Source organism: Sus scrofa, chromosome 12, assembly GCF_054392235.1.
Source record: "Sus scrofa isolate SSC_HxYL_T2T_F1_AM1 chromosome 12, Sscrofa_HxYL_maternal_Yorkshire_Landrace_v2.0, whole genome shotgun sequence".
Classification (NCBI taxonomy): Eukaryota; Metazoa; Chordata; class Mammalia; order Artiodactyla; family Suidae; genus Sus; species Sus scrofa.
The window spans coordinates 48,848,280-48,863,756 of record NC_139394.1 but is presented as its reverse complement, the minus strand read 5'-3'; the positions used below and the strand labels follow the sequence as shown (position 1 = coordinate 48,863,756).

General features: G+C 38.1%; 1 protein-coding gene across 3 annotated transcripts in view; it reads right to left on the bottom strand.

Moving 5' to 3' along the window:
• NLK (nemo like kinase) overlaps positions 1-15,477 on the bottom strand; it is a 150,602-nt gene that overhangs the window by 42,240 nt on the left and 92,885 nt on the right. For all 3 annotated transcript variants that reach the window (XR_002337277.2, XM_021067474.2, XM_084985565.1), the window contains exon 3: positions 14,548-14,603. Coding sequence is in view for 2 of the 3 variants with exons in the window: in XM_021067474.2 (XP_020923133.1) it covers positions 14,548-14,603 (56 nt within the window). In the remaining variant the exon portion in view is untranslated. The remainder of the gene's footprint in view (positions 1-14,547; positions 14,604-15,477) is intronic.

Sequence of the window (15,477 nt, the reverse complement as noted above, 5' to 3'; positions counted from 1 at the left end):
AGGTAAACTGTCAATTAAACATGTAATTATTAAACCCATCACCAACAATTCAGTACTCTTCATATTTAATAATAACATTCACATATTATACAGAGAACAAGCCAATGTAAGTAGTACATAAATAAACTGTACTCTAGCTAAAATACAGAGTTGTGCTAGTGCACCATAGGTCTATTAAGTTCCCTGAAGCACTGCTCTCAAATAAATTGAGTTGGTAGCAGGAGACTCAGCTGGTCTATGAAGTGGCTAAAAGGCCCACTGCTTCTCCATACCCTTCAATTAAGGCAGGTCTGATATATTTAGTGGCTTCTGAAACCTCTGGGTCTCTGTGTAACACATGCCTCCCTGGTGTCTATCAACCTTAAAAAATAGAAATAAAGTCAGAACAGTTGGATAGGACAAAATAGATCAAATAAACAGTCCTATGAGCGTCCCTCCCTAAACTCTCAGACCTGAATTAGATATGTCAAGAGGCTAATAACCAGAAGGTTAACCAGAAGGTTAAGCAGTTCAAGAGAATGATAACGGGGTTTTAAGGCTTTTCAGGAGCTCAAATTAGGTATGGCTTTGTTGTTACTCATTATTACCCTCTACAGTTGAGAAGCCTGACGGCATTTTATTCCCACCAGCTGGGAAGTTTCAGAGGCATATTTATTTTGTAATAAAGGTGAAAAGACTAGATTCTAGCTTTAGACTTTTTTTTGGCTTCACCTGAAACACAGGTGTTTCAAAGAGCTGGTGTGAATAAGCTGCTCTGACTATAGCAACTCTCTTCAAAGCAGACAGAAAAAATTCCAACGGTGAGTTGGAACTTTAAACAGCTCTTTTAAAACCACTTCAGGATTTGCTAATACACTAAAGGCAAGGTAATCTTTATGCAGCCAGGAAGGGACTACTACTAGGAGATATGACTACTATGTTAGGGCCTAACAAGGGCAGTGGATATTGGGATGGTAGACTGAAGGAGGAAATTATGCCTTATTTCCCTAATTAATAAGAAAGGTTTGGTTAAGCAGTAAGAAGATTAAAGGTGGATGCAGTCTGGATGGAGGGCTTGGGGATGCTGGCACATTGTACAGAGAATCTGGTAAGAGGAGACCAGGTAAGGGAATACGAGGTACTGAGGTTGGCAACTTACTCATTAACAGTTCACATCTTATTAAAATACAAAACAAAACAAAACAAACCTCTTTATAAACAAGCTACGTTTGTTCCCAATAGCCCATTCTGAAAGTCCATTTGTTTGTGAGGAGTACTTGCTAATCCCATCTGTTGGTAGCTGGCTTGACACATTTTGTTTACAAGACAAAGTTCACAGGAGTTCCTACTGTCATTCAGCTTCTCTAAATTCTACTTCCTCTATAAGATCTCTTATTGCTTTTATAGCATTTTTAAGTGCCAGGCATTGTTCTAAGTCTGTCTCTTTACCTATCCCAATGGATTCCTCCAAATAATTCCAAGAGGTAGGCACCATTATTCTTCCCTTTTTTATTAATCTGGAAATTGAGGCACAGAGAGGTTAAATAACTTGCCCAAGGTCACACAGGTCAGAGGCAAAGCTGGGATTCAAATCTAGATAGTCCAGGTTCCATGTCCTTTGCCACTACCAGAGGTTTTCTATCGCCTCAAGCTAGCAGAATGCTGACTAGGTAGGTCCTGAAAAGATCATAAAGATTTTGAAATGAACAGAGGATGAGGACCTTGTTCCTATTTCAGGATGTAACAGTAAGACTGTTCCTGTCAGGCAGCAGAACTAATGAATGATGGGAGTATGAAAAGCAGAAGGAATGGAAAAGGGAACTGATTTCAGAGTGCTGTTATTTAGGCTCCAACACTAAGAACATCTACTGGAGGAGCCATCAAGGCTTTATAAAGAGAAGACAGACATGTGCCGGTCAACTTCCTAATATAACAATCCTCTAAGAATATGTAATGAGGGTCAGTTTTCCACATTCCCATGTTTGAGCCTGACAAGCAGTTTATGACTGAGATTGTTTGCACCTCTCAGACAAAAAAGAAAGAATAAAGCTGATTCATTAACCAGCTTCTAGAGCCAGTAAAAAATCACAGGTATTTATAAACTATTATGAATAAATGATTGCTATTGGTAAGAGTTATGCAAATGTGCCATAAGAAAGCACTTTAATAATAGAGAGCTAATCATTCTGGACAGCTCAAATTGCATGTATGTGTGAAAATTTGTGATGTGGTTTTATGTAAAAAACTACCAATCTGGTTCAAAAACTCTCACCATCTAGAGTCTGAGAACACATTTAATGTTCTATGTGAAATGAGCAACTAAGATCGTATGAAAAACTATTAATGATGTGCTGAAAGCCTTTAGAGAGCAAAATAAGGGTATTTACCAGGTTTAGCTGGGTTGGGAGAAGAAAAAAATGGAGAACTTGCTACATCAAATAATTTCCTACAGAATAAAGACAAACAGAAAGCTTTGAATACACAATTTAATCCCTAAAAAGTCTTTACTGACTTCACATAACAAAAACTGGCTAATTCTTTCTTCCATTTCATACTGGACAGAGACCAACACTAAGTCAGATTATAAAAAAGATATAATATTAAATATTTATCAAGTATGAGCCATGTTGGTCAACAGTTTTATAGTCTCCATCTTCATGCAATATGAGTTGAAACAAATATGAAAATCAGGTGATTTTCCCAAAAGGACACAGTGAATTTTTGGTTTAATACGTAGATACTCCAGTCTGGTTCCTGAAGGCACAGATTCTCTTATTTGAAAAGACCAAGAATGACAGTTAAAACATGTTTAAACTCACTTTAAGCACTAGTTCTGAAATCCTGCCATTCCTGGTGGAAGGAAAATCTCACAACCATAAATATGTGAGACCTAAGAGTACCTTTTCTCTCACATTGTTTTTCCTCCCAAAAGCAAGTCTACAGAGGGAAATTTTAAACTTGATCTCAGATACGTAACTGCCTCTGAAATAAAAATGAGGGCATTAAATAGCATGGATAATGAAAACCTGGTTTATGGATATTGTTGATTTCAAACAATGCTTTCCACGTGAAAGAAAAACAGCAATGCATCACATAGAAAATTGCTTTCTCTTGTAACAAATGGTCAGCCCTAAATCTCATCATCTTCTTTGCAACAAAAAGCATGGGCGCCTTTGCAACTAGAAAAAAATTGGTGTGTGTTTCAATTAGAATCACTGACCTTTTCTGAAGCATGCCTGTGCTTCTCTATAGAAATCAATGGAATAAAAGGTCACCATGTGAAAATGCTACAATGTAACAATCTCTTTCCCAGGCAAAGGCAAATTCCTCTTCTTTTAAAGGTAACTAATTGTTGTATAGAATGTTAAAAATCAAAAATATTATAACTACCTTTACTTTGCAATTTAAAATTGACTAAAAGAAAAAAAGTCAATTGCACCACTGGAAAAAAGGAAAAAAAAAACCAAAAACTGGAAAGCTGTCATTCTACATCTTCTACCATGGCCCAGAAGATTCTACTGGCTGAGTCCTTATCACTAAGGCTATCACCACATATGTAATAAAACAGAAAAAACACCTTAGAATATATGATGTTATTTCAAACCTCAGCTCTTTTCTTCCCAAAGTGGCAAACGCAAGCTCTGTGTCTGCAAAAGGAGATGGCAGAGCCTGGAATTAATAATCTTCCATCATCACAACCCTCTAAAGCAAATAAATGCATGTATACACAAATCCAGACATTAAGAGCCAAACAAGAAAGGCTGAATTTAGTGACTGAAATAGTCACTATTTTTTCTGGATATAAAAAATATATGTATATTTGAAAGAAGATCTCTACCTAGATGAGAAACATTTTATCTTTTCAATTTTTTTTTTTGTTTTTTAAATGGCTATACCCTTAGCATATGGAAGTTCCTGGGCGAGGGACCGAACCTGAGCCACAGATGCGACCTACCTCACAGCTGAGGCAACCCCAGATCCTTTAACCCACTGTCCTGGGCTGGGATCAGACCTGTACCTCTGCAGCAACCTGAGCTGCTTCTGTCAGGTTCTCAACCCACTGTGCCACAGCAGTAACTCCTCTAATTTAAAAAAAAAAAAAAAGAACAGGTAAATTCTCCAATCATCACTTAATCCTTTCAGAGGATAAAGACGCACACATCAGTCATATAAACTGCACCATACTCCTTACTGCCAATGCAACAATCTTAACACTTTCTCCGAGACAATGAGTTCTCAAAGTAGACCTTTCTTGACAGGTCTGGAAAACTTACTTCTATGTCCAATCTGGTTTCAGATGTCCTTCTGCCCAGGAGAATTTGAGAGCAACTTACTCCAGTCTGATCTACTGTAAAGCTGCAAGAATGATGTCATTAAAACCTGAGAGCAGATTGCTATCAGCAGTATAAACCACCACAAACAGCACTCTGAAGGGAAGACAAGCCTCTCAGTATGCCAAGCTACAGATGCTTCTTTACTATACCTACCCAGCGCCACCCATCACCAGTGAAATTCATTCAAGGTTGAAGATTTTAAAAAGGCAAAGTTTTTAAAAGGAATGGTTATAATGGGTAGAGAGAATTCAAAATATTCGGGGAACAAAAATCTAGACGAAAGCATCTAAGAGAGACAGAAGTCTGTTTCTGAGTGCTTTCTATGGCAATTGGGAAGAGACAAAGCTAAAACAATGGTCCATTTAAAGGGATCAGCCTCTTCTGCCAAGATATAAATCTGTTAACGTGTATTTCAACAAAGCTGGGGAAAAGAGATATGAGATCCAACATAACACCTTATCCATTTGTTCACGGTAACTCCTTTCTAACATTTCTTGAATATTGTATCATGCGTGTAGATGTACCACTTTTAAGCATTGTTCCATACTGCTATTTAATTAGAACAGCTACACAAAAAAGGGTTATATGGACCCATGAGTAGAAACCATCCTAAAATTCTATGGAAAAATAAGAATATGATTGGAAGTACTGAAAATATATTATTGATATATAATTAATCTCATATGAATTGATATGGGAAGGACAAGTGAAAATGTTTTATTCTGTGAAAACTGTAAGTTCTAGATAAGTTTTCCAAACTCTTCCTTGGGAGAATGTGGGGAAGGAGAGCAGGGCAGTTTTCATACATAAGAAAATGTTGTTAATATCTCTATTGTAAACCCGATTACTCAGGTATTATAATTATCTGACAACTGTCAAACATCTCTATTGAACCATGAACTCATTAAAAAGAATAGCAATGGCCATTATACTTGATACTATCTGCTGGTACCTCTTCCCTGAAGGTAAAGTTCTAAAGTTAAGGCATAAAATAACACCGAGTATCACAAAAAATCACCTGGGAAGATGCCATGTTGGAGATCAATATATCAAACTCTCATTAAATTCAACAGCATTGTGTTCTCTGGCATTGGAACAGAGTGCTGTTTTCTTTGACTGAGCCCCACATGAAACGGCTGGCTTGAGCTAAGGGGTCATGCCACATAAAAGTCCTTCTCTCGACACCAGCATCACACTCAGTCTGGAGAAATGCTCACATTATGGGAAGCCTGTGGGAGCTGAAACTACCAGAGGGAACAGCACATTCTTGATTTCTATCTCATGCTCACTGTGGAAAAAAAGCTAAATGAATAGAACTGGGCATAAACTATCTCTCTTTTAACCATATTAAAAACAAAATGCGTGGGATATGCTTCAGTTTAAATTCAGGACTCTGACTCCACTGTAAGTTCAAAAACTGTTGAGAAGTAATTGTTCAAAGAATAAATGAAGCAGAAATTTTGGGTGATAAGCTCAAGGCCCAGAGTCAAAGGCACAAAGCTTTAAACTTTTGACACCTGACTTTGAATCCTGCCCCTTTCCACTGCTAGTACATCAGAAGGAAAATAAAGTTGGAATTCTTGCCCTAAAAAGTGATATATTCTGACTTCCTTTTTAAAAATAATTATAGGTGATTTACAATGTTCTGTCAATTTCTGCTATATAGCAAAGTGACCCAACCATAGATATACATACATTATTTTATCCCATATTATTCTGATTTTCTTAAAGCTTAACAGCAAATGAATTAGATGTTGAAAATTTTAAGATTTGTGGATCAATCACAGTTAATTTGGTTGTCAAAAACCATAATGGGAGTTCCCATTGTGGCACAGCAGAAACGAATCTGACTAGGAACCATGACGTTTTAGGTTCAATCCCTGGCCTTGATCAGTGAGTTAAGGATCTGGAGTTGCCATGAGCTGTGGTATAGGTCACAGACGTGGCTCGGATCTGGCGTTGCTGTGGCTCTGGTGTAAGCCAGCAGCTGTAGTTCTGATTAGACCCCTAGCCTGGGAACCTCCATATGCCATGGGTGTGGCCCTAAAAAGACAAAAAAGAAGGAAAAAAAAAAAAAAACGTAATGGATTTACATGAAGATCATCAAAATGATTTGGGGAACAAAGTCTCCATTTAAGAGCTGATGAGTGGAGAGGAGTAAGCTGCCTCCTCTCCTTCCCTTTCCAGGCTTTGACTGGTCCCACTGCTTTGTTCAAAAACCTCTTAAAAATACATAATAGAAGTTGATCCCACATTCTCTTATCCTTGTCTTTCCTACTAGCCTTTGTAATAATCCTGATCTTAGCTAGATGACACAAACAATAGCGAGTTTACATTTGCATATTCAAAATCTCTCCAGTGGTCACAGGTCATTTCAACATTCACACTGATAACCATTCCAGTGCTTTAGTCTAGTGGATCCCAATCCTGATTGATGCCTAAGATCCATCTCAAACCAATTAAATCAGAATCTCTAGGATGAAGGGTCTGTTCATTTTTATTTTTAATTTTAAAAATTTTCCCCTTTTTTGGCTGCCCTGCAGCATATGGAGTTCCTGGGCCAAGAATCAGACCTGAGCTGTAGTTGTGACCCAAGCCACAGAGGCGGCAACTCCAGATCCTTCACCCACTGTGCCAGGCTGGGGATCAAACCTGCTCCCAAGACATGCTGATCCCTTGCACCAGAGCCAGAACTCCTACTCATTTCTATTTTTTTAAAAAGTTCCCTAGGTGAATGTATCAAATGTGCAGTTTCTCAGCCAGCTGAACTCTTATTATTTATTAACTCCTCCCTTATTATTCTACTTCAATCACCTCACATGGCTTCAGGTCCGGAAGCTACTACAATTTGTTCAAATCGCACTACTACTCCTGCTGAGCCTCCTGTTTGGGTCATCCCAACATCTGTCTTTGGGTCCTGCCTTTTCCCTTTCTCTGAGCACTCCAAGTCCTCTTCTGATTTCACTTGCTTCTCTACCAATGTGGCCAGCCATTCTGTAATTTTTGTTTGTTTGTTTTGTTTTGTTTTTGCCTTTTCTAGGGCCGCACTCATGGCATGTGGAGGTTCCCAGGCTAGGGGTTGAATCGGAGCTGTAGCCGCCGGCCTACGCCAGAGCCACAGCAACGCAGGATCCGAGCCTCATCTGCGACCTACACCATAGCTCACGGCAATGCCAGATCCTTAACCCACTGAGTGAGGCCAGGGACCGAACCTATTCGGATTCGTTAACCACTGCGCCATGACGGGAACTCCCATTCTGTAATGTTTTAAGTAGCACCTCAGATTTCTTCATTTCCTTGTGCTGCCTCTATAAATATCAACCAGACATCAACTCAACAACCCAGGCTGTTGAGTATAAGGCTAAAGAAGTCCCAATCAATTGCCAAGAATTTTTCCATCTTTTTACAATAGTCTGTGCACAACAGTCACTGCTTTTCAGCTGCAGAAGTTAAGTTCTTGTTAAGGTTTTCACCCCAACTTTTCTGGCCACCCCATGGCACAGGGAGTTCCCAGGCCAGAGATCAGATCTGAGCTACAGTTGCAACCTATGCCACAGTTGCCACGCTGGGGATAGAACCTGCCTCCTAGCGCTGCAGAGATGCTGCCAATCCCTCTGTGCCACAGCAGGAACTCCAAGGTATTTTTAATTTTTAAAGGCTGATAAAACGTACATAATAAAATTTACCATTTTGATCAATTTTACATGCACAATTCAGCAGCATTAAGCACACTCACAACGTTATGCAACTATCACCACCATCCAATTCTAGAACTTTCTCATCACCCATACAGAAGCTCTTTGTTAAATTTATAAAGTATACTTCTGATTTCGTCAATCCTCACCACAAAAATCTTTCACTGGGCCCTAAAATGCCTACTAAATAAAGATAATTTCCCTAGTTCGATATTCAAGACCATCCATGACTTGGCCCTAATAGCTTCATTTCTCATTATTTGCATTTAAACGCTAACCATTCCATAAAAGATGCTAACAGTTATTCCCTCCGTTTGGAATATCTGTCCTCCTAAACGCTTCGCATCCAAATCCTTCTCATACTTCAATATATGTCTTTTCCTCTACTAAGTCTCCTTATGTTTTTTTCCTGCGTGAAGCAACCTCTTCTTTTGAAGTTCCAAACCACCAGTCTGCATTTTTTTTCGGCATGTTCTACCATATATGATAGTTATTTCTTTATATCTTATCTCACCCCACAGAATGTATTCTTCTTGAAAAATATTAAGAGGCAGCAGTGGGTTGAAAGTACTCTTGGCCCAATGGACCATCAACATGGGTTCAAATCCCAGCTCTGTCATTCCTAAGTGACCTTGATCAAGTTATCTATCTCTGAGCTAGTTTCTTCAACCTTTAAAATGGAGATAAGAATACAGTATTCAGGAGTTCCCTGGTGGTGCAGTGGGTTTAGGATCCGGGTTATCACTGCGTTGGACTGGGCTGCTGCTATGGCCTGGGTTTGATCCCTGGCCCTGGAACTGCTGCATGTTGCAGGCATGGCCAAATAAATAAATAAAGTATTTAGAACAGTGCCTGACACATTAAATTTAAAAAGATCAAACAAATGAACCTCCACAGAGATTAGTACAATGCTAAATACATAGTAGTGCTAAATGTTTGGCTAAATGAATAAGTAAGGCTGAGGAGGTACTGACCGAGGTAGTTAAAGTCAGGAATTTTGCTGTTTTTGGATCGTTCTACTAACTTTCCCTTTGTTTTGTCTTTCTGTGTTTCTGACCTAGGCTTCAGGGCTAAGGAGCCAGAATTGGTGACAGTGGGTAAGTGAAAGTTTTTGTTTTATATCATTACATACTTTTTAAGTAATCAACTTGGAAACTAAAATGGGAAAGATCCCCAGTGTTCTCAGGATAAGATAAATTTTTTTCCTACCACTATATTTTCCAACCTATATTGTAATTATTACTTATATGATTGTATCCCCCATTACATTACAAACCTGGAAGGCAGAGACTATCTTATTCATTTAACAAATATTTATTTAGTACCTACTACATGCGAGGCACTGTTCTAAGTGCTGGGAATTTAACACTGTGCAAAACGAAAAAAATTTCTAGTTCTAAGAACATAGTTGGTACTTACATTTATGAAATAAATGAAAAGGAAATTCTAGGAGTTCCTGTTGTGGCTCAGTGGTAACAAACCCAACTAGTATCCATAAGGTTGCGGGTTTGATCTCTGGCCTCGCTCAGTGGGTTAAGGATCTGGCGTTGCTGTGGACTGTGGTGTAGGTCGCAGATGCTGCCTGGATGTGGTGTTGCTGTGGTTGTTGCATAGGCCAGCAGCTGCAGCTCACATTCGACCCCTAGCCTGGGAACTTCTATATGCTCCCATATTATGTTTCAAGTTAAAAATAAGCTTTTCCTAATGCAAGCCATATTTTAATTTCTAATCCAGTAGGCATCTAATACTTTCTGGGAAGGAGTCTGTTTATGTTCAGAGTCTAGGATCCTGATGGAAGCATGAGAAATAATGTTTTCCAATCAAACAATTAGCAACTGGGTTCTCTCGGATTAAATTTCAGTGGGCTCAAAGTACTTAAATGCCAAACTGCTTTCACACGGATTTCCAAATAGAAACTCAAAGTACAAGATGAAGAATCCTTTAACAAGTTAAAAGTTCAATTCAGAAAAAAAAAAATCTTTAATTATTAAAGAATATATTTTCTAGGTGGGTATATTTCATTTTAAAATTATGAAAACAAAAAGCTAAAAGATACAGAGGTCATGGTAGAATTTATTGTTCCTTCTATACCTGACTCAAGCTAAATCTGTTGAGCACTGTAGGGAGATTTGTAACAGTTATAATCTAGATACTGACTTTTTAAAAGTTGCTTAAGGAGTTATCTAATGATGCATGGTCTTTCAAAACCCAAGCTAAATTTTTGGTGGGCACTGATATAAGTATTTTTATTACAGTTTCAGGGAAAAACATGATTAACTTCATGATACATGTATTGACACTTATTGTACACTTGATTATACCAAATGTCCAGACTTTGGATTTTTGAAAATGATTAACTATTCAATTAGTTTTAAAAAGACTATCTGGTTTGTCTGCTAAAACTTACATATATAATATCCTGATTTTCTAGTCTTAGAAAAAGTGTAATGATATGGTACTATATGTTCAATGGAAGATTATTAAAGATTATTTCTTTCCCTTTACAACTTAATATAAGTATATATATATCTGACTCTATAAACTGACTCCTTTATTAACTAAATATTAGAACACCCATTAAATGCTTAGCAATATATGTACTTAGAACTTACCTAAAACAAAAGAGCCTCAAACAGACCTCAAAAATAGCTTCTTCAAAGCACCATTCCAAGATCACATAATTTAAACTCAAAATATTATCCATTCTAGAATCTGCAAGATCATGTAATTAAGTAGTATCCATTCTAATTTCTCCACTGTTTAAAACCACATGTAATGTGCATGCCATGTTTTTGAGATACTACAGAGGGAGCTGGTGACCCGATGGATAACATCTTAAGTTGAAATCAAACAGGACCTTTAGATTCTATTAATCCTCAAATATGTTTTGTTTTAGGTATTAAGTTTTCTTATTTTTCAGAAGGGAACTGAAAGAAAAAAATTTTTTTTTTGCTTTGACTACAACAAATTTATTAGTATCAAAAGGCACAGGACACAGAAAACTTTCTATTTGGCATATTAGAAGAATTGACAAAGGCAGAATATATATGTCACTGAGGCATTTCTTATGTTTCCATTTAATAGCTATTCTAAAACAAATTTTTAGTATCTTGTACTCTAAGATACTACGAGTAAGCTAAACCATGCCTTTATAATCCTGTGGCAGCTACAGGTTTAATTCTTTTATGTTAAGAGGATTTGGTGCTTTCCAAATGGCACCACCACTGGAAAGCAACTTTTTTTTCTGCGTATCATTCTACATCTGGTTAAAAATTATACAACAGAAAACAAGAATAATGAGATTTAGGTTTGAAGGATTTTTCCATCTGTAGCCAGCTAATTACTGTGAAAGCACAGGTGTCGATTTTTTAACCTGAAGGTAAAAATTAAAAAAGTAAAACATTTAAATAAATGGCATATTTTATGACAAAGCCTTTTTACTTAAACATTCATGAACAATTCTGCGGAAAGGAATTTCATAGAAACATTCTGCTAGCTAATGAAATGGGTTGAAATCAGCTACTAACAGCTACTATACCACCTATGCCACTCATGGTTTCAAACCACAACTGTGCTAAATTTTCCTCTGCTCTGCAAGTATTTGAAGTAATAATGAATGCAGGATCTCCCAGACTCAAATTATGGCCAATAATAATAAGTGATCGAGAACTTCTAGCTTATAAAAGCATAGACAGCATTTTTAAAGGAATGACAAACCCAAGTACAAAAAATTAATGCCTGAATGTAAACAGTTCTTGCTTGAACTATAAGTAAGGCAGAAACGGATATAATGAAATTAAACTAAGCATTCAGTTAAAAAAAAAAAATCTAAAAATACCTGACATTAAAATTACTCATATTCACCAATTATCTTACATGAAAATGCTCTTTCCCCACAGATGGTCTAAGTGCAATAAAGGGTTAACTCAGCAGATCTTGTTGCCCCAAACCTACACATTCCAAAAGTCTTTAGGACTAACCTTTGAACCTTTGCAATATCCTGCCTCATAAGAATGCCTTAGGATACCTGAGGCCTTGGTCAGACCAGATGGTTTATGCTAACAATGTGATTTATGGTCAACACCTGTTTTTTTTGTTGTTTTTTTTTTCCGGCTGGTTCCCTGGGCTAGCTGTCTTAGTTCAATTTCTGGGTGAGGAGAAGGGAACAGGGCTAGAAACTGAGTAGTTAAGGTCAGTCCCAAAGGCTCACTGACCTCCAACAAAAGCACTGGACACCGAGGCTCAGGTGACCCCACCTGGTGAGCACAGGTGAGCTTCCCTGGTAAATGATAACATTTACCTGCACTGTCTGTCCTACACTGCTGCTGGGAGAATTAAGCACTATTTGTTCATTTCTACTGGGAGAGGAAAACTGGAACTCTGTGCCTGGTTTCTCTTGGACTCTGCCTTATGAACCTTTTTCCTTTGCTGATTAATCTGTATCCTTTTGCTGTAATAAACTGTAACCTGAGTAGAACAGCTTTCCCGAGTCCTTGAGTCCTTTCACTGAATCATCAAACCTGAGGGTGATCTTAGGACCCTTGACACACCTGTAAATGCAGTATAATTCTTATTTAATGAAGAGATAGAAATAGTATTATAGATTCAAAGGAATGCCTTCTAGTTCATGGATTCCCTTTCCACCAACTAAAAGGATAAAGACGGTGGATCCCGGCCACGGAGAAAAAGTTACTTCTGCTGAATGAAACAAGTACTGCCCCTCTCCTCCCAGATTCCTTCTTTTTTCCAATGAGGAGCCAGGTAATCTTTAGGAAGTCTAAGAAATGGCATCATGACTGCCTTCACCTCAGTTGCTACCACTGACCTAGTGCTGAGGAGAAAAGAACTTTCTCCATTCTTCTATCCTTTATTTTGTACTTCTAAAAAAAGTGTGTGTCAGAACCATCTGGCCTGGCCCAAGATCTCATTTTTGTCTACCAAAAGGTAGACAAAGACACTCTTTATCAGCCAGGAGATAGTCAAGGGCCAGTCCTTTCTCTGGAATGTGCAGGACCGGAGCACCCCAAATCCACTGAGCTATTAACCCTTTACTGCACAAAGGGATTAGTTCCATGAAGGACAGGTGGGTTAAAAATATCACCAAGAATTATAGTATTCAAGAGCTTTTGGTTTATCAGATCAAAACATCCCTACAGTGTTGATAAGCGATAATTCACTTTATAAGGTTTTCCAACTCTCTAGTCAGCTTAGTTATTCTATTTTCCTTTGTTTTTAGGAACCTCTTATTTCTAGTCACTAAGGATATTATCAAAAATAGCTGTCTAGCATGGAATTACCTACCATCTGTGAAAAAATGAGATTTTTCATTTATCTCACCACCGAATCTGAAAAAGTATCTTGCTATTATACAGTGTCCCCCAACCCCCAACACTGCCATGGGTTCTGCACTACAGATTTTATATCTGCAGAGCAGTCCTGGAACCAATTCTCCATGGATACTGAGGGTCGACTGTATTGGTTTCCATTCTGAGATATAGAGCTAGTGTTAATAAAAAGCCTAGAGTGAATCAATTGCACTATCTTGAGCTCTTTGAATTAAAAAATTTAGGGTTCCCTATCTTTCACTTAAAGCTTTACAAAGTTAAATGCAGAATTGTAAATAGTGACGCTTTGCCTAGGAATATCAGATGGGCTAACTTATGTCCCATTTTTTTTTCACGCACAATCTCAGGAGCTCTATCACCAAGCATTATTTTATAATTTATTATTACCCATAACACCTAACATACTACTTTTACACATTAACAGCAGTAACAGGAGAATATTAAAGCTGCTAATCTGAGAGAATCATATGTAGGGGTGAAATCAAGACTATAGTGTCAGACCGCCTGGAATGGAACCTCAGTTCTAATAGTTACTAAGCTCTGTGATCCTGGTCAAGTCTGTTTTTATCTTTTGTGCCTCAGCTTCCTCTTCTGTAAAGTGGGAATAATCACGATACCTTCCCCAGATGGTTGTTAGAGAGATTAAATAAACTCTTATGTCTACAGAACTTAGAATTTGTGCCTGGCATCTGCTAAAAACTCTTACAAGTAATGGCTATTACCACCCTCATCACCACCACCATTTTTCCAGGGAATTTGGGACATTTAATTTACATTCTTCTCTTTAATTTTCATCTTATCCCGAGTAGCACGAAAAAAGGCAGTGTGATCTTCTTGACTGATTGGCAGTTGTTGTAGTGTCAAGAGCACTTTAATGGGTTCTACTCCAAGACAGCTGCCTCATTGGTTTCATCAGCAAAGTGGGGATGGCAATAACCTATCTCATAAGGCTGTGGGGATTAAGTAAAATATCTGTTTAGAAGTTTTTGTTTTGTAGTATCATCACTCAGGATATATTCAAAATGTTGTGCTCTGACAGATACTTGGGATTTCAAAATTACCTGGTTCCAGGTACTCAACCACTTCTGCAAGGATGAGATTTAATACACTTCAAGGCATGAACCCCAAAAGGTGCTAGAAGAACATATTAATTAAAAAATTGTTCCCTTCTTTCACATTCCCTGGTTAGGATACATCTCTTCAAAATAGTCAATGTGTGGAGGTTGGAGTATGTCAAGGGCAGAGAGTACCTGGGAAAAGGAAAAAAAAAAAAAAAAAAAAAAGCCAAATTTAGAGAACTAAAAAGGAAACAAAATATGACACAAATGCAAGTAAATATCAACTCTTTAATGATTTAAGGCTTAGTCACAATTGCCCACTGAGATTAACTAAATTTATCAATCAAGAAACATGATCCAAAACATTAAGATGGGCTTGTAAACTTATTATCAAAGACAGTTCTCCTTAAACCAAAATGAGAGGCACAAATGGGTTATACTACATGCTCTGAGAACCCCTTTACAGGAGGGAGTGTTGGAAAGAAATGTCTCCCCTTTTTTTTTGTCTTTTTAGGGCCACACCCATAGCATACGGAAGTTCCCAGGCTAGGGGTGGAATCGGAGCTACAGCTGCTGCCCTTTACCTCAGCCACAGCAATGCCAGATCGGAGCTGTGTCTGTGGCCTACACCACAGCTCACGGCAACGCCGGATCCTTAATCCACTGAGGGAGGCCATGGATCGAACTCAAGTCCTCATGGGTACTAGTCGGGTTTGTTACCACTGAGCCACAATGGGAACTCCAGAAATGCCCCATTTTTAACAACCAGTGTCGCTCATAAGAGCATGAGAAGCGATATCTACCATTCATCCCTTTATTCCTATGTTCAAAAAATTTAACTAAGTGCATTCTGTCTGGCAGGCACTGTGGCAGCCTCTTGGGTAAAACTGATGAACAAAACTGATTATCATTCTTGCTCTCATGACTAGGGGAGAGGAAGGCATCAAACAAATAGTTATACAAATAAATAATTGCTGACATTTACTGTTATGAAGGGAAAAGTAAAGAAGAGTGGGGAGGAAAAGCTTCTCTGAAGTCCCACCACTCTAAGAGTTGAAGGCTGAAC